The 19,438-nt window shown below is 43.5% G+C and overlaps 1 protein-coding gene across 1 annotated transcript in view; it reads left to right on the top strand.

The window, feature by feature from the left end:
• The window catches only part of GPR158 (G protein-coupled receptor 158), a 192,778-nt gene that overhangs the window by 83,415 nt on the left and 89,925 nt on the right, over nt 1-19,438 (top strand). Inside the window, exon 4 of the mRNA XM_029078136.2 lies at nt 14,960-15,062. Coding sequence (XP_028933969.1) covers nt 14,960-15,062 — 103 coding nt within the window. The remainder of the gene's footprint in view (nt 1-14,959; nt 15,063-19,438) is intronic.

Genomic DNA, 19,438 nt, shown 5'->3' with positions numbered 1-19,438 from the left:
CAAGACGGAAAGCTTCAGTTCTGACTTGCTAGGTCTACCAGCTCACCAGGAAATGATATTTCTTTGCAGTTGGGTGGCTCTTTTAATATTCAAAGTTTTGACTGCTTGGGTGTAGCTTGTGAATGTGGAGCTGTAGGAAGATGAAATTACTTTAGTTGAGGACCACCTGTAAAATTTGGAGATGTGCAATCAGTCAATGGTATTTTTTGAGCGTTCACTGCATGCAGAGCACTTGGGAGAGTTCAATGTACCAGAGTTGGTAATCTCTGAATGCCCACAGCGAGCCTCCAATCTGAATGCGATATGCAAAACCCTCCCTTGCCATCAGGGTTCACTCATTCATTCAGTTGTATTGAGCGCATACTGTGTGCAGAGCAGTGTACTAAGTGCTTGGAAGAGTACAGTATAACAATAAACAGACACATGGGTTAGAGTGTAGGAAGGTAGAGATTTAAAGTGTAATCACACTGCACCATCAAACAATGGCATCAAGGCTGGCTCTTAAAGGAGACCGAATCCCTTCAGTTGCTCAGCCCCGGGTCAGGGCAGACTGGGAATGGATGGCCAGAGAGAGATGTTCTTGGCTCCTAAAGTTAGTAGAGGAAGTATGTAGGTTCCTTCAACCCTCCCCTCCCCAGCCCCTCTGATTTCACCCACAGTCTTAACAACTAGCACCCCCTCTCCTCCTCTGCCCCACCTCATGTTAGCCCACCCAAAAGCTCAACAAAGAAGATGTTAATTAAGCCCCTCTCTCCTCCTCCTCTTCCTCTTCCCAAGCTCATGTTTGGCCATCCTCAGGTTTGACTGCGGTGGGGTGAGTGGAGAAAAGGGGCACCTGTTACCACTAGTAGTCATTTATTATGGCCCCCTACCTTCCAGCTCTTCCCTTCCCCCTGGAACCAGCTCAATCCCCAGGAAGGAATGTTGTTCGTTTTCCGTGTTGAGTCCAAGTTTAATAAACAGACATTGAATGGAGAGGGAACAAGAAGGTTTGGAATCCTCGAGAGCCTACTTGACTGGTATGAGAGGTGACAGCAGAAATCTAATTGCACCAACTGATTCCTGTTGGTTTGGAGACATCTTTAGGAATAAACTTTTCTGTTTTACACCAAGATCCGACTGGATGATAAAGCGGCATTTTCTGGTGCGCTCCTCTTCTACCTCCTCCCTCTTTACCCCGCCACCCCTCTCCCTGGCCCCGTCGCCTCCTCCACTTTCAGGGCATTAAACTGAGAGAGGTGAAGTGTAGAAAGGAAGGATAGAGGAGAGGCACACCAGGAAACACTGCTCAGTCAGGGCAGGGACAGGGCAGGGTCCCAGCCTCTCATTTTCCCTTTCACAGTGTTGCAGGGCAGGGGCTTCTTAGCCACTGTGCCGCCTAGAGAGCCATGGCATTATGTGATGACATCACTGTGCCATACTATCTATGACATCATCCACATTCTTGGTCATGTGAGTGGCCCCTCAAAAGAGCCAGCCACCCTGACTTGGGTGGTGAACCTGCAGAAGATTGCTTTGAACACTAGATGGTGGACATGACGCCTGGCTTAAGGTATTCTATGGGGGCAATTATTACTCTAGGGGAATCCCAAATTGATAAGAGAGCAAGGCAGAGGGAGGGAATAAATAAATAAATAAACCTTAGGAGGAGGTATTTTTCCAGTCTGAAAAGGAACATTTAGACTCTGTTCTCTTCATTGTCATTCCACTGACTATTAATTATATTGTTGGGTTTCCCTTAATGGCATGTTGTTGTAAAGGGGGTAAATGACAAAATGATAATGTAACTGGCTTAGAAAAATGTCGGCTGCTGAAAAGACTTAAGTACTTATTTGAATGGCTCTTCAGGAAAAAAAAAGGAATACTTGACATCTCTTCCTCAAAGAGTAATGTGCCTCTTTCATCCTGTAGTTTGTGAATGATGCTGTTTCAATGGCATATTCAACAAACACACTTTGACATCCTTTGGAAGAATTTTTCCCAGCAGCAGAGCAGACCTGCATGGCAGCTATTGAATATGTGTGGTACATCTTTAGCCAGTCCCATCCCAATTCCCCCAAAACCCAGATTCACTGGAGTTCTTCCAAAAGACACACTCAGTTCCAGGCCCCCGCAGAGGGGCCGAATGCTTAACCTTTATCATTAAGAGTCATATTTTAACTCCACTGTAGAACTAGAGACTCCTAAATTTTCCTATCTTCAAATGTCTTGCTGCTGCACTTTCACCTTTCTCTTTCCAGTGAGCCTGCAACCGCTCCCACCCCTACTTTAATGGCATTTGTTAAGCATTTACCCTGGGTCAAGCACTTTTCTAAGCACTGGTGTAGATACGATTAATCAGGTTGGACACAGTGCCTGTTCCTCATGGGGTTCACAATCTAATTAGGAGAAGAACAGTTTTTAGTCCCAATTTTACAGTTTAGGAAACTGAGGCATAGAGAAGTGAAAATGACTTATCCAAGGTCACACAGCAAACAGTTGGCAGAGAGTCAGGGTCCTCTGATTCCCCAGGCCCATACTCTTTACACTAGTCCATGCTGCATCTCTCACCCCTCCAACCTCCGTGTCTCTCTGTGAATTAACAGACTACCTTTAAATCCCTCTTACTTAGACCCTGAGCCCCATGTGGGACAGGGACTGTGTCCAACCTGATTATCTCTTATCTACCCCAGTGCTTGGTACAATACTTGGCACATAGAAAGCTCTTAACAGTTGCCACAATTATTACTATTTTTACCATTCTGGCCTACTTCCACATCTGCTTTTCTGTATTTAAAATGGTAAGATAGCAATGAACAGCAAGGTATCAAGCCTTCTGCTAGATTCATTCCCATTGAATCAAATGTTACCATTGGATGATTTCTTGACGTTCTTTAAGAATACAACCCCCACATCCCATTCAGAGGACTCCCTGAATAGTACATGCACAAAGAAAGCCCCGAACAAATATTTATAACAAAACTAATGCTATAAAACAGCAGACACCTCTTTAGAAAGGTGTGGAAAGTAGGGGCCTGAACCTGAAAGATCAAAAAAGCGAACTGATGGCTGAGCCAGGCTGTGAAGCCCTGCCCACTGAAAGCCAGAAACAACCCCAAGATCCCATGCCACTTTTGAGGTCTGAACCCCAGAGCTGTCATGCGACTACCCAGCATCCTTCACAGAAGGGAAGCACGCACCATTCATTGTCCTAGAAGTTCACCCAGCGGGAAAGACTCCTCGCACTGCGTGGGATAGACCGGGACGTGGAGCTGAAAATAACATTTATAAATAAACATCTGCAGTCAGAGCTAACAGCAGTTAATATCCTGCTTGCTTGAAACCATCCCAACCCCAGCCCTCATATTAGATGCCTTTAATTGGTCATGGGGAACCATTTTGCTTTTACGTCTTGATTCCCCGTGACAATACCTAATCATGCTGAGAAGCAGCATGGTGTAGTGGATAGAGTAAGGGACTGGGAGTCAGAAGGTCATGGATTCTAAACCCGGATCTGCCACTTGTCTGCTGTGTGTCCTTGGGCAAGTCGATTCATTTCTCTGTGCCTTAGCTGCCTCACCTGTAAAATGGGAACTGACACTGTGAGTCCCCTGTGGGACAGGGACTGTGTCCATCTTGATTTGCTTATATCCACTCCAGGCTTAGTACAATGCCTGGCACATAGTAAATACTTAACAAATACCATAGTAATAATAATTACTATTACTACTGTTAATAATGAAAATATTCAAGGGCTACATATTTAAAGTAAAGGTAGAACGTTTAACCAGGAAAATATTTAAAGCTCCAAGAAGTCCACAATGCCAAGCTGTTCTTTTCAAAGGGACATGGCCACGTCCTCTGAAACAGCCCCTTCCTGCAGGTCAGCGGCCCATCCTGGGGCCTGAAGCAGGGAGTCATCCTATGACAAGCTCAGAGGGTGACTCTGCGGTTCCCTCTGTCCTGCCTGTTTCCACAGCTGATCATCAAATCCTCCCCCTCTTTGTCCTGATGGGGAATCCCTCTCCAAGGAGAGATGACAAGGTACCACCTTCTGGAGGGAGCAGTGGGAGCTCGCCTAAGCCTGCCCCTGATGGAGCCCTCTGCTCTCGTACATCTTACTATGTGACAAGATTTTCAGGGAGAGTTCCACCTTCTGACATGGAACAAAAGTTTTCTAAAGCCTTTGTGGCACCCTGGAAGGGCTCATAGTTGGCAAAGGAATGGGGACACCACCATTGAAGGGGGAAGGGAGGGGTGGGGGGAGAAGCCACTCCAAGTTTCAAGAAAAGCCATGATCCTTTGTGCAGTTATCCCCCATGTGCAACAACATGAGCCAACTCTAGCTCTTAGGAATTTATTTCTACTCATCCTCAGCGCTGTCTTGTATATCTGCTCATTTAGTTGTACGTGCAATTATTTAGACTACCGTAACTGTAAATATTTTAATGTGACTCTTCCATTGGAGTGTAAGCTCCTAGCAAACAAGGAACAGGTCACTTATTTATTCTTTATGCACTGCACCAAGTGGTCACTCAATAAATCTAACATACTACTGCTGTCCCAACTACAATGATAACCATTTTCCCAACACTTCGACGAGAAGCAGTGTGGCTCAGTGGAAAGAGCAAGGGTTTGGGAGTCAGAGGTTATGGGTTCGAATTTTGGCTCCGCCACTCGTCAGCTGTGTGACCAACTGTGGGCAAGTCACTTCACTTCTCTGGGCCTCAGTTCCCTCATCTGTAAAATGGGGATTAAGACTGTGAGCCTCATGTGGGACAACCTGATTACCCTGTATCTACCCCAGCGCTTAGAACAGAATTTTGCACAGAGTAAGCGCTTAACAAATACCAACATTATTTGAGAAAGAGCAACGTGGCCAAGTGGCAAGAGCCCGGGCTGGGGAGTCAGAGGTCATGGGTTCTAATCCAGTTCTGCCGCTTGTCAGCTGTGTGACTTTGGGCAAGTCACTTGACTTCTCTGGGCCTCAGTTCCCTCATCTGTAAAATGGGGATGAAGATTGTAAGCCCCACGTGGGAAACCTGATCACCTTGCATCCCCCCAGCACTTAGAACAGTGCTTTGCACCTAGTAAGCGCTTAACAAATGCCATCATTAATATTATTACCATTTCTGCCACCGTTGGGATAGTGCCAGGAGGGGCCCGTCTCCCTATTTAAAGGGGCAGGGGCCTCGATGAGGAGTTCACTGTGAGTCTGACTGCTCCCATGAGAACACCCGCCGCCTTCCCCTCTCGGCCCAGACACTGACTCACCGCCACTATTGATCTGCCTATAAAAACATTTGAATGCCGGTCATTTTTACTCATATGTTTCCAAAATGCCTTATCAGCGTGTGACAACCATGCCCGTGGAGCCAGGGCTATGTCTGAACTCTGTTAGTTGTATTTCCCCCTCACTTAACACAGTACTCAGCTCACAGTATGTACTTAATCCATACCACACTCAAATGACAACAAACAACAATCCACAAACAGAATTAAATTCCAGCTGAAATAAGATCAATTCAGCCTGCAGTGAGCCAAAGAAAGTCTGTCTTTTTCCCGGGGGTGACAACGTAGTGACCCCGAGGGTGTACTTATCCTCTTGTAGGACACCCACATAGTTTAATAGGGTTTTGTTTAGGATTGAATTTCCTAAGTTGATTTCTAATTAATACTAGTTAGGATAAAAGCCCTGTGCTAATTCTGAGTCAATTTCACAAGGAACTACGAATTAAAAAACACTGTAGAGCTGGCTATCTCTAATACCTTACATCTGCTGCCTCCCCTGGGCTCATCTTTCTCCCTCAGATGTTCACTCTCACAGTGGTTCTCTTTCCCAGGGCACCCTCTTCACTCAGACTCCCTGCTCCAAAACCTCCTCTAATAGCCATCCTCTGTCTTCCACATAGCCTATGTCTACCCTGTCCTTGGGTCCAGAGGATTAGATGAGGAGAGGAGGAATTCATAGCAGGATGGTTTCTGGAGGGCATTTGGGGGAGCTTGGCTCAACAGAGAGAGGACATCCTGGAATGTGAAGATAAGTGAGAAGGGAAAGGGGAAGAGCTAAGGGCAGGAAGGGATTGAAGGGGATTTTATGGCAAATGGCACTGCCTGCTCATGACACATGCTTCCGGGGAAACAAAATGGCATCCTCCATTCATTCAATAGTATTTATTGAGCGCTTACTATGTGCAGAGCACTGTACTAAGCGCTTGGGATGAACAAGTCGGCAACAGATAGAGACAGTCCCTGCCGTTTGACGGGCTTACAGGAGGCCCGGTTTCCAGTAGAGTGAAGAGATACTACTGGAAATGAAGGGAGTAATTCCCTCAGGATTCCAACAGGATTTGCATGCCAGTTAGGAGGCACAGGGATACAGTGTGAAGAAGCTAGAATTGTTACTTTGAATACTTTTATGAATGGAGTTCAGAATACATATGTGTGCTTTAGTATAGATGAAGAAAGGACACTTTTAGGTAGATGGGTTGTGTGTCCATGAAGACCAAAATGATTTATAACCATAACAACCAGTAAAGAAAGAGTAGTTTCACTTCAATGTATGTGTGAAGAAAATAGTCAAACCTCTCAGATTCTGAGCTCCACGCGGGACAAAGATTATATCCGATCTGATTATCTTGAACCTGCCTCAGAGCTCAGCATAGTGCTTGGCATGTAATAAGCTCTTCAGAAATACCATCGTTATTAGCCTGACTTTAATGGAGGCAATAAGCCCAATGCCATAAATAGGATAAATTCAAAAATTTTCTCTGGAAACTATGAAATGATCAGTTTTAGATTTAGTAGCCTTCATGTTACTGCCAAAGCTTTCCTTGTATTAGGCAAAAATTGCAGTTTAGAGGATCACACTCTATGAAAAAGATGAAAGATGAAAAGTCACTGACAAACAGTGTATTTTCCCCAGGCTGTCAAATTGAGCAACAGCTTTTATGGAAAGTCAGGTTGTAGTGCACAAGCAGCACCATCCTCATCAACAGTATTGACTGAGCACCTAGTAGTTGCAGAGCAGCACACTAGGTGTTTGGGAACATACAGTAGAAATAGAAGACATGGTCCCTGCCCTTGAGGGTCTCGTAGTCCTCTGCGGGGGGACCGCCAGACACAAATTGTAAACCTACAATAACATGAATTCATTTGATTACGTACAGTAATAGACTGTATGCTCAGTGTGGGCAGGGAATGTGTCTACCAACTCTGTTGTACTGTAATCAATCAATTGAATTTATCAAGTGCTTAGGGTGGGCAGAGCACTCACTGTACTAAGCACTTAGGAGAGTACAATGTAGCAGAATTCTCTGCCAACACGGAGTTCATAGTCTAGAGGAGGAGCTCACAGTCTAGAGGTCTCTTGTACTCTCCCAAGTGTGTAGTACAATGCTCTGCAAACAGTAAGCGCTCAATAAATACCACCGATTGATTTAGTGGTGGCATTTGAGAATAGGGTGATTGTTACTAAAAATGATTACGAGGATGTGCTAAGGGAAGCATTTCCTAATAATTTCAGGAAATGTTTAGAGACTAAGACAAGTGAACAGATGATGTACAATGATGAGAGCTGTGGATTACACCAATTGGCCCAATTATTGGTATTGGTTATTAGTACATGTCAACCCTGAGCTTCCATTCATATGTTTGTGAATGGATTAACACCACAGGTTAAGCAAGAGCCTAAGAATGTGATGGAAAATGGCTGTCATCGATTGTATCGGGGCAGAGTCATGAAAAAAGACTGTGAAATCCTGTCCAAACGACCTGACGTTCTGCTGATTGATACACTTAAGAGAGGTGATCGATACCACTGTTCCCCAAAGCAAAAACATTGCGAGAATATAAATAGAGAAGATAAATGGCCATGGCTGTAGGTCTGAGAGTGGAGCTGATACTAATGTGGAGGTTGAAATACAGCAAAGTCAAGGCACGCCAATTATCACTGCTGAGATCCAGGTGGCTGCCCACTCAAGAGTGAAGTGTCTTCAGTAGTGGGGTAGACAGAGAGTAGCTGCAGCCACCCAATCCCCAGCTCCCCACCCACGGGGCCTTCAAGTTGGTGGAGTGGTACCTTTTCTCCACCCACCCCTGCTGAGGAAAAGTCTTGACCCTGCAGGGACAGCTGTAACAGCTGTTTGCACAATACTAAGGTTTGACCAGGGACAGAAATGGTGTTAAGACTACTTGGGAAGAGTCATGGACTAGAGGAAAGAGCCTGTGCCCAGGAGACAGAGGCCCTGGGTTCTAAGTCTGACTCTGCCACAGCGATGGCAGAGTCATTAAACTCTCTGTACCTCAGATTCCTCAATTCCGTGCCTATTCTCCCTCCTACTTAGACTTTTAGCCCTATAAGGGACAGGGGCTGTAACCGACTTGCTTAGTTTATAGTGCTTTGCTCGTAGTAAGAGCTTAACAAATACCATAATGATTATTATTATTATTTCTTCCCAGTAGTGATATAGTGCTGCTTTCCTTGTTGTTAATGTTTGGTGGAGTTCCCTTCAACTGACTCTGCCCAGTTTTTTCTTTTCCGATGTGTCAGTCTTTCAGTCCTTGCCTCATTCTTTAGAATGGGATATGGGACCAATTCTCATTCTAAATGCTGTACCTTTCTCTAGCACTTAATACAACATTTTGCACAAACTAAACACTTAAAAAACATGAATGATAACAACAGTAATAATAATGATAATGATGAACCTAGGATTCATTAATCACTTGATTCAGAAGAACTATTTTGGTTACCTGACACATAAACCAAAAGATGTGTATTTCAGTGACAATTACATTTTACGTGGTTAATGTCTACATTTCAAAGTTAAAAAAAGGCTACCTTGCCATAATAATAATAATGATAATAATAATTACATCGAACAGTAATAAAATGTACTACTACAACTTTGCCATCGCAAAATGATTTAATTATTAGTGATTCATATTTTCAGAAAAAGGCACTTGAATATTTTTCTCTTATCTTCATTCATCAACTTAACTAATCAGCTTCATCAACATCTAACTGTTGGGTAGCACAATCCTAGAGAATACTATTTTGATTGCTATGATTATTTAGTCAGATTTGTTATGAAATAGGGGTCCACCATGGGATGTGTTTATTCTTATAAGCCAAGGAGTGATCTAGTTTAGTAATTTACTACCCTAGCGACTGGAAAGACTTAATCAGTCAATACTACTTATTGAGCATTTACTGCATGCGGAACATTATACCAAGAGCTTGGTAAAGTACAATATAACAGAGTCAGTAGACATGTTCCCTGCCCACAAGAAGCTTACAATATGTAGAAAACCTGAACACTCAGTTGGGTGGTTGCCTGAACTCTTCCTAGTCATTAAAATAGAGACATTCTGTGACTGACCGGCTAGTTAACTCTTGCAGATGTTTTGTTAAAGACATGGGGAGCACCCTGCTGGAGGATAATCTTGAGCCCATTTTTCAGTTGAATAAATTAAGGTTCAAAGTAGTCGAGGGACTCCTAAGACCTCTCAGAAGGTCAGAGGCAGAGCCAGAATAGCAATTCTGATTAAAAAAACTTCGTTGAGAGACCAAAGACCTCCTGGAGACTCCTTTACGACTTGAAGTGAGCTTTTGATATTTGCGAAAGACAACATATTGAAAGCTATTTATACAGTTACTCTGAAAAAAAATTCCACCAGTGATTTTTCAGCTCTTTTGTTTTAGCCACATGATACCTTGTTCCTATCTTAGAAATATACTCCAATTTCAGTCAATATAAATTGCAGTTTAGAATACATAGATTGTTTCCAAAAATAGTGGCACTGCAGGAAGGAACTGCAAATAGCCTAATGGTGTCAGGAGTTAATGGGGGTAATATTGTTTTGAACTGCATTTAGCAATCTACATCGCCAAAGTAATAGAAATAGAGCACTTAACTCCTCCTTACGAAGCCAAAAACATACCTTTACTGGAATGCTCAAAGAACGAGCAGACACAAAATAATAATGCTGTCAAAAAGAGAGGACCGAAGAAGTTCAAAGATCAGCTGATTTGGTTCAGCACATAACTTTGGTGCCTATTTGGTGTAGCAAATGGGTCACGATTTTAAGCTTTTGGCAAGAAGGGGACTGAAATTCTTCATTGCGCTAGCAGATGGGTGGGATTTGTTTGGAGGTGTGGCTATGTAGAGATAGTGTGACCTCTAAATCCCAAGTGGCTTATTTTTTGTAGTGGCGTCTGGGCCAAACCTTTGAAAAAGTCAAGTTCTTAGCAGCCTAAGGCAGTTGACAAAAGCTCACTTTTGAGTTGTGTGCTTTACATAGTAGGTGCTTAATAAATACTATTACTACTACAACTTAGATTGCACAAAGCATCTCTTATTTGATTATGATTGGGATCTCATGTTAATTTCAGAACCCTTAACATTCTGGGATTTTTAGTCTGTAAAAATATCTTAGACTATTGTAGACAAACCACACCCGCTCCTCTTCCTGGTATCATCATTCCAGGGAGTGTGGGGAAAACCCCATCTTTAATAAAAACATTATGGGTAACCTATTCATAATCTATTATTTGAGAGACTATCTCATCTCATGGGAATGAACTTTCCAGAGAGATTTTCTAATTTAATGGTATAATATGCTGCATCAAACTAGCAGTTAAATAGAAAAAAGGAGCCTTGAATATTGGGCAGTCTTTGGATTTTAAATATTTTATGTAACTTCATCCAAGTGCAGTTCAGCATGTGCATAATTTCAAAGGATTCTCCACCCACCTAGGGAGGGTAACTTAACTTACATCATCACAGAAATCATTTTGTGTTGACCACCATTTAGTCGCTCAATTTTCTCTCAGTGTGTGAACTTGTTGGCATGAGAGTGGGAAAAAAAACCACCTACTTTTTATGAATTATAAGAAGAATCTTTCATCTGTCATGGAGGAGATTTCTTTTGAGCACATCCAATATTTATCTTCCTCAAGCCTCTGGAACTCTTTTGCTGAGAAGGCCTAGCAGGCCGGGCTGGCTCCCCCAGTGAGAAGCAGCCTTGACATTTTTCTTGCGTTGGTTTCAAACCCCACAAAAATCTCTTGTCAGGTGTCAGTTTGAAGTTTGCAGACTTGTAATATGTCTTGATCAGATGTAGATTTGCAAGAGCTGGCTTTGGTGAAAGTAAAAAGAACACTTCAGAAATAAGTAATAGAAAACAGTTGCTTTTCAAACTTTACACTGTCAAAAAAGCCCAAGTTCTTTGTGAAACCAACTGCTGGAGAATGGGGAGTTGCTTTCTCCCTGGTGCAGATCCTGTTGCAGTTGTTATCCCTGAATTGCTGCTTTCCTGGAAGATTATTTGAGAAATGTGGGGGCCTAAGGATCAGTTGGATTGCTTAATATTCCCATTTGTCAGAAAGACCTTAGCCAATGAGGAAATAGGCTTTGTACTGAGGGTTAAGGAGCCCTTGACTATTCCAAGGGGTATATGTGGTACCATGAATGTTGCTCCTCAATTTGCAGTTTCGGGATTTTAAGGAATAATGCCTAAGGGAGAGAAATCATCGAAAAATTTCAGCTGTCGGAATGGAAAGGCTAATTCATTGGAGGCATCATCTTTCTGGGTGTGTGTGCTTCATCTCTCAGCAGGCTTCTCTGGTAGACCCATCTGCCTTTTACATCACTGAATTGGGCTCAATAAATTCAATCCAGTAGGAAAGCCTTTCTGGAATTGGAAAAGTTGTCTGGAAAAGCCAAGCAAAGCTCTACCTCAGAGCCCATTGTTGGGCAGGGATTGTCTCTATTTGTTGTGAATTGTACTTTCCAAGCGCTTAGTATAGTGCTCTGCACACAATAAGCCCTCGATAAATATGATTGAATGAATGAATGAAGGGAGAAACAAAAAGTGCAGCAATTAGCTTTTGTAAAAATGTTTCAAGAACTGTTTCCTAGGTTTCATTTTGGTCTTGAGTTTGCAGTCTAAGGCTTGATATTTTACAGGTGTATCACCATGTACTTTGAGAAACAGTTCTTCAATCAGAGAAAACAGCATCTCTTTGGGGGGGTTTTATTTGTTTTGAGGGGGTTTTGAGGGGGTTTTATGGTATTTGTTAAACGCTTACTAAGTGCCAGGCACTGTACTAAGTGTGGGGTAAATACAAGCTAATCAGGTTGGATACAGTCCGTATCTTACATGGGGCTCAGAGTCTTAATCCTCATTTTACAGATGAGGCAACTGAGGCAAAGTGAAGTTCAGTGACGTGCCCAAGGTTACACAGCAGACAAGCGGCAGAGCCAGGATTAGAACCCAGTTCCTTGGGGAAGCAGAGTGGCTCAGTGGAAAGAGCACGGACTTGGGAGTCAGAGGTCATGGGTTCTAATCCTGGCTCCACCGCTTGTCAGCTGTGTGACTTTGGGCAAGTCACTTCATTTCTCTGGGCTTCACTTACCTCATCTATAAAATGGGGATTAAGACTATGAGCCCCACGTGGGACAATCTGATCACCTTGTATCCCTCCAGCGCTTAGACCAGTGCTTTGCACATAGTAAGTGCTTAACAAATGCCATCATCATTATTATTATTATTATTCTGACTCCCAGGCCCATGTTCTTTCCACTAGCCCATGCTGCTCCTCTAAGCATTTACTATGTGTCAGGCACTGTACAAAGTGCTGGGGTAGATACAAGCTCATCAGGTTGAACACAGTCCCTGTCCCACCTAAGGCTCACATTCTAAATTGGAGGGAGGAAGATTTAGTCCCCATTTTACAGATGAAGTAACTGAGGCATAGGCACAGAGAAGTTAGGTGACTTAGCCGAGGTCATACAGCAAGCAGTTTGGCAGAGCCAGGATTAGAAGCCAGGTCCCCTGACTCTAAGGCCTGTGCTCCTTCCCCTAGGTCTCGTTGCTTCTCAATATGTATCAGCCATACCAGAGATTAGTAGTAATAATAGAATAGTAAAGAAGACTATTCCCCAAATTTCAATTGCCCTAAATTTTGGGAAGATATTGGTCTCAACATAATTCAACCAATTTGCTCTCTTTGGTGTTTTCCGGAGTGAGAATTCACCCTACTGTGAGGGCCCGTTCTGTAGCACAGGGATAATTGAATCCAGGAGGTAGCATGCATATTTTGATGCAGAGTTTCACAGTGTTTTTTTGTGATTTCAAACATTTAAAATTCTCATCTGAGTCATGGTTGCAGTACTGAGTCATGTTGCTGGGGGAATTGAGTGCTGTTTGAATGAACAGCAGTAGGTTCCAATTTTCAGTGAAGCACCAAATTAAGAGTTTACTACTAACTAATAGAACTTTCAGAGTTATCCAATACATCTTTTGAAATGGTTCATAATGTAAAATCCAATTTTAAAAAGTTCATATTAATTTCCTGATTGTAATATCTCCAAAGTGGAGGGGCAGGTATAGCATTTTTTGTTCTCTTAATAAATGGAAGCAGTGAGGTCAAGGGGAATGAGACACACACTGTAACCTCTACTACTCACCTTGCTTATGACCTTCGGCAAGTCGCTTAACTTCTCTGTGACTCAGTTCTGACATCTCTGAAATACCTGTTTTCCTTCTCTCTTACACTGTGAGTCCGAGCTGGTTGCAGATTGTGTTCATTCGAATGATTTTGTATTTACCCCAGTGCTTAGTACATAGTTGTGTCAGAATCGGAAGTACCATCGCCCCATTTCTCTGTCAGAGGCATATATGAATAAATAACTCTGTGCTCTGGAAGACTTGTGCTACAATACTCACCCGTTCTAATGCCACCTACATAGGCTCCTACCCCCATTAGCGTGCCTGTTTTTAGAGTTATTCTTTGTGTAGTTGCATCTGTCCTGGAAAGCAGCATCGCATAGTGGATAGAGCACAGGCCTGGGAGTCGGAAGGTCATGGGTTCTAATCCTGGCACTGCCACTTGTCTGCTGTGTGACCTTGGGCAAGTCACTTAACTTCTTTGTGCTTCAGTTCTCCATCCTACTTAGACTGTAAGCCCCAAACAGGATAGGGACGCTGTCCAACCTAATTCACTTATGTCTTAATACAGTGTTTGACACAGAGGAAAGTGCTTAACAAATACCATTAAAAAAAGACAATATGAATCAGTCGTATTTTTTGAGTACGTACTGTGTGCAGAGCACTGTATTAAGCTCTTGGGAGTGTACAATGTACATAACAAAGTTGATAGACACGTTCCCTGCCCACAATGGTCTAACTGCCTAGAGGGAGATAACCAGGTCCCACATGAGGCACACATTCTAAGAAGGAGGAAGAACACATACCGAATCCCATTTTGCGGATGAGTGAACTGAGTCACAGAGAATGAGGTGACTTTCCCAAGTTCACACAGCAGACAGGTGGCAGGGGAAGGATTAGAACCCAGGTCTTCTGACTCCCAAGCCCATGCTCTGAAGCCATAATCAATAGGAAATAGTCAACCAATAGCATTTACTGAGAGCCTACTGGTTGCAGAATACTGCAATTTTCCACTATAGAGCAAGTTTCTGAGCAAAGTTAAGGAGAAGCAAGGTGAAATATAAATAAAAGCAAAGATCTCATTCTGGGGAACTTTCTAGGAGTTTTCTTTTCCATTATACCAATTGGCTAGAGATCAGGTAACTCGAAGAAACTGGGGTGCTATCTGCTCGATGATCTGAACTGTGGTGTTCTCTTCAGTGCCTCCATTATAAGAATTTATCCTGTTGACCTAGAGGAAAGCCTACTCAAGTGTCTTCCCATAGTCTTCCTCTAGAATGTAAGCTCATTGTGGGCAGGGAATGTATCTACCAACTCTGTTGTATTCTCCCAAATGCTCAGTACAGTGCTTTGCTAATAATAAGTGCTCTGTAAGTACCTTTGATTGATTCTGCTAAACTCTGTCTGGCCTTCATTATTTCCTTCCCAGTCTCTCCCACTTCCCAACCCTGGTGAATACATGTGGGCTCTTTCATCAGACAGTCGACTTTGGTGACCTGCATTGCTTTCCTTTTCTTTCTCACAGTGCCTGCCAACGAAAGGGCTTGGATTTGTGCTCGGGGCCTACAAATGCATTTGCAAACCAGGATTCTATCATCCCCGCATCTTTACAGTGAACAGCTTTCCAAGTAAGTGCCTATCATTAGAGTGTATAAATGTGTGTGTGAATGTGTTTGTGTGTGTATTAATGGTAACATGAATAATGCAGGGTTGTTTTACCCTTGTCAGGTTACACAGTAAATTCCCCATGGCCTGCAACACTAGGATTACACAATCACCTAAGGAGTTTTGACCTTTAGTTTGTCAGCTGGGATCCCTGTACGTATATACACAAATGCTGTGGGGTGGGGAGAGGGGGGTAAAGCAAAAGGAGCGAGTTGGGGCAACGTGGAGGGGAGGGGGAGCCAAGGAAAATGGGGGCTTAGTCTAGGAAGGCCTCTTTGAGGAGGTGAGCCTTCAGTATGGCTTTGAAGGGGGGAAGTATGATTGGCAGAATTGAGGAGGGAGGACATTCCAGTCCAGAAGTAGGACTTGGGCCAGGGGTCGACGGTGGGACAGGCAAGAATGAGGCACAGTAAGGTTAGCACCAGAGGAGCGGAGTGTGCGAGCTGGGATGTGGAAGGAGAGAAGGGAGGTGAGGTAAGAAGGGGCAAGGTGATGGAGAGCTTTGAAGCCAATAGTGAGGAGTTTTTGTTCGATACGCAGGTTGATAGACAACCACTGGAGATTTTGGGGGGGGGGGGTAACATGCCCAGAATGTTTCTGTAGAAAGATAATCTGGGCAGCAGAGTGAAGTATGGACTGAAGTGGGGAAAGACAGTAGGTTGGGAGGTCAGAAAGGAGGCTGATGCAGTAATCCAGTTGGGGCAGGATGAGTGATTGTACTAACATGGTAGCGATTTGGATGAAGAGGAAAGGGCAGATCTTGGCAATGCTGCGAAGGTGAGATCAGCAGGATTTGGTGATGGATTGGATATGCAGGGTGAATGAGAGAGTTGTGTCAAGGATGACACCAAGGTTGTGGGCTTGTGAGATGGGAAGGATGGTTGTGCTGCCTACAGTGACAGGGAAGTTCAGGAGAGGACAGGGTTTTGGAGGGAAGATAAGGGAAGGCTGCCTCCGCCTTGGGCCCAGCACCTCCAGGAAATGGGGATTGCCTGTGACAAAACTCCATGTTAAGGAAAATGGAAAACCTGGGCTGCAGTACTCCAGAGTCCTTTCCTGTATGGCATGGGCACCTTCACAGGAATGCAAGAGGTTTTTCTGGTAACAAGACACCTTATCCAAAATTAACTTGTCTTGCTGGACATTCCCTAAATCTCTAACAATGTTGTAGCCTAGTGACTAGCAAAAATAATAATAATGGCATTTGTTTAGCACTTACTTTGCGCAAAGCACTGGGGTAGATACAGTGCAATCAGATCAGGCCCAGTCTCTGTCCCACATGGGACTCACAGTCTGTGAGTATTGGTTGGGGAGAGGACTGAAGACAAACACATCAGGAGCCGTGAAACATTAAAAGAATGTAATGATAATGGTAATTGTAATGATAATGATATTTGTAAAGTGCTTACTATATGCCAAGCACTGTACTGAGCGCTGGGGTGGATACAAGCAGCTCAGATTGGACACAGTCCCTGCCCCACGTGGGACTCACAGTCTTGGTCCCCATTTTATTGATGAGATAGCTGAGGCATAGAGAAGTTAAGTGACTTGCCCTAGGACCCACAGCAGATAAGTGGCAGAGCGGGGATTAGATCCCATCACCTTTTGACTCCCAGGCCTGTGCTCTATCCACTTTGCCGTGACACTTTCCAGGATAGGTACAACTACACAAAGAATGATATCTTTGAAAACAGGCAACCGTTAATGTGTGTGTGTGTTTATGTGTGCATCCGCACATGTGCGGAAGATGGGTATTTGTCAACATCTTTGGTTTTTCTTTTTCTCTTAGAGTAATAATTCTTGGTACTTGGTTGTGTTAGTTGAACCCTAAAAATTAGCACCAAGGGACAGATCCTCTTCTTTATCAGCTAGGAAAGAGTGGAACTGATATATTGCTCTGATGAAGTGGCTTTATAACTGAAGCAGAGTGATCGATTGATGCCCCGGCCCTCACCGCGCCGATAATGAAAGGCCTTTGTGTTCCAGACACAGTGCGGAAGTTGATGGTTGTTGATCTATCTAAATTGGCGGGGAGGAGGTGGACAAGGGCGGCTGACTGCCTTTCTGGAGTCCACACGGTGGGAAAGCAGCAGCATCTCAGGTTGAGAGACTCTGCTTGACTGACTAGAGAAGGGTTCATAGCACATGCGATGAGTTAAAAAGCTGGGGCTGACAGATAAAAAGTGGGGGTTGGTGGAGAGGTTAGGGAAGAATGAAGTATGCCATTCTTCATGGCATGTTTCTGGAACATAGAAGCTGTTTCTGGAAGTTTCTGGAAGGTAGAAGCTGTGTGGTCTAGTGGACAGAGCACGGGCCTGGCAGTCAGAGGACCTGGGTTCTAATCCCGGCTCTACCATCTGCCAGCTTTAAGAACTTGGGCAGGTCACTTCACTTCTTTGTTCCACATATGTACGTGCGGAACATATACATGTTCTTCTTCCTAGTTGTTGTTGCAGCCAAGCTTGCACCTGTAGATGAATTTTACCACTAACAGCACCTTCTTTAAACATGTAGGATAACTACCTATCTATGTATTGCTCCTGATTAGCAGTTTTGGCTGAACAAACCAGTAGTTTATTTCCTGGTGGGGTCTGTCATGAGATTTCCCCCCTGTAGACTGTGAGCCTTCTGGGGGTCAGGGACAATATCTGAATTAATAGATTTGTAACTTTTCCCAGAACTGACTGCAGGGCTCCACACACTGCAAATGCTTAGCACATGTCAAAAATAATAACCCTAACCAGAAGAATAATACTACCAAAGCAATGTCTAGGCAGTAGCCACAACCACCCTGAACCTAACACGTCTGACACTTATAAACAAAACTTGACCTACAATCTGTGACCTTCCCCTCTGCTACAAAAAAAACCGAGTACACACTGACATGAAGCCATCCCAGATTAAGCCTCCTCATCCTATCTGTGTTAACTGTTGATGAAGCAGGGTGGCCCAATCAAATAGCTCGGGTCTGGCAGCCAGGGGGCCAGGGTTGAGATCTTGTCTCTGCTGCTTGCCTGCTGTATGTCATTGGGGAAGTCACCTAACCTCTCTATGCCTCAATTTCTTCAACTATATAATGGGGATTAAATAAGTACCTGTTCTCTGTCCCTGGTAGACTCTGGGACAGGGACTGTGGCTAATCTAATTGCATTGCATCTATCCCAGCCTTAGCATGGAGTAAACAATTAATAAATTCCCTTATAAGTAACTACTCTAGCTGACCCTAAATATATATATATATATTTACTTTTATAATAATTTCCATAATATATTATTAATTATTATTATAATGTGTATATTATGAAAGTAAAGCTTTCAAAAAGTCAATCTATTGACCACATTTATGGAGTGCCTATTGTGTGCTGAGCGCTGAACTGACAGATAGACACAAGGTGTATTTATATATATATATATATATATATTTTTATTTATATATATATGTATATATACATACATATATACACAGTTCTACCCACAGGCCTGACCTAGTGACATGTGGGCTCTTGTAACTGCCAATGGGATAGGTATCTATTCTGGAAATGCCGCAAGGTTGATACATCCACAAGGATGATATATATTTGTACTCACACCTTCTGCCTATCAGTTAATACAATGCTCAGCACACAGTAGGCACTCAATAAATGTAGTCGATTGATTGATTCTTTGAATTCTCTACCTTCCTTCCCTCTAGCAGGGTTAGCAGTTATCTAATAGCAGCTTCCTGTTTTTCACCATTAGATCAGAAATTCTAGGAGAGCAAGGACTGTGTTTTGATGCTTCCTTCGGAATTGCCAATAGGGCTTATTTTAGTACTCTGATTAGAACCAGAACTCGGTAAAAAAGCTGTTTTCTTGCTGATGTACTCTTGCGTTGTTATTTTACTCAGTCTGTGAACTCTTTGGAGCCTCAAGTGGAGACGGGGATGTGAGAAGCAGGCACTGTGGATATTGGGCTTTGTCTCGCTGACGTTTCTGCATGATAATGAACGTTGGGAAACTGCATCCAAGTAGAAATAGGTCATTCTCAGTTATGTAAAGGGTTGATGTTGTCAGCTCTAATAGTCGGAGTTGGTGTCCAGGGGGAAAAGTTCAGGCAGTTGGAGGGCTGGTGGTGCCGCTAGAAGAAACTGCCTTTGTTTGTTTGCATTCGTATTAGGCTAAATGTCTTAAAGGCTGGGGAATTCTCTCTGGAACACATTCTCCAAAAGTTTGGCCTGATAAAGCATAGCAGGAGAGATCACAGGGCTTGAAGGCCCTGCCAAGTTCTGGTCTCAAATGGCCAAGAGCTGCCGGTAAGGCCCAAATTTTGCCTCTGATAATAAGCAGGGAAACACCTGGGA

Source organism: Ornithorhynchus anatinus, chromosome 13 (assembly GCF_004115215.2).
Source record: "Ornithorhynchus anatinus isolate Pmale09 chromosome 13, mOrnAna1.pri.v4, whole genome shotgun sequence".
In the NCBI taxonomy this organism is placed as follows: domain Eukaryota; kingdom Metazoa; phylum Chordata; class Mammalia; order Monotremata; family Ornithorhynchidae; genus Ornithorhynchus; species Ornithorhynchus anatinus.
This window is presented reverse-complemented; position numbering and strand designations above follow the sequence as displayed.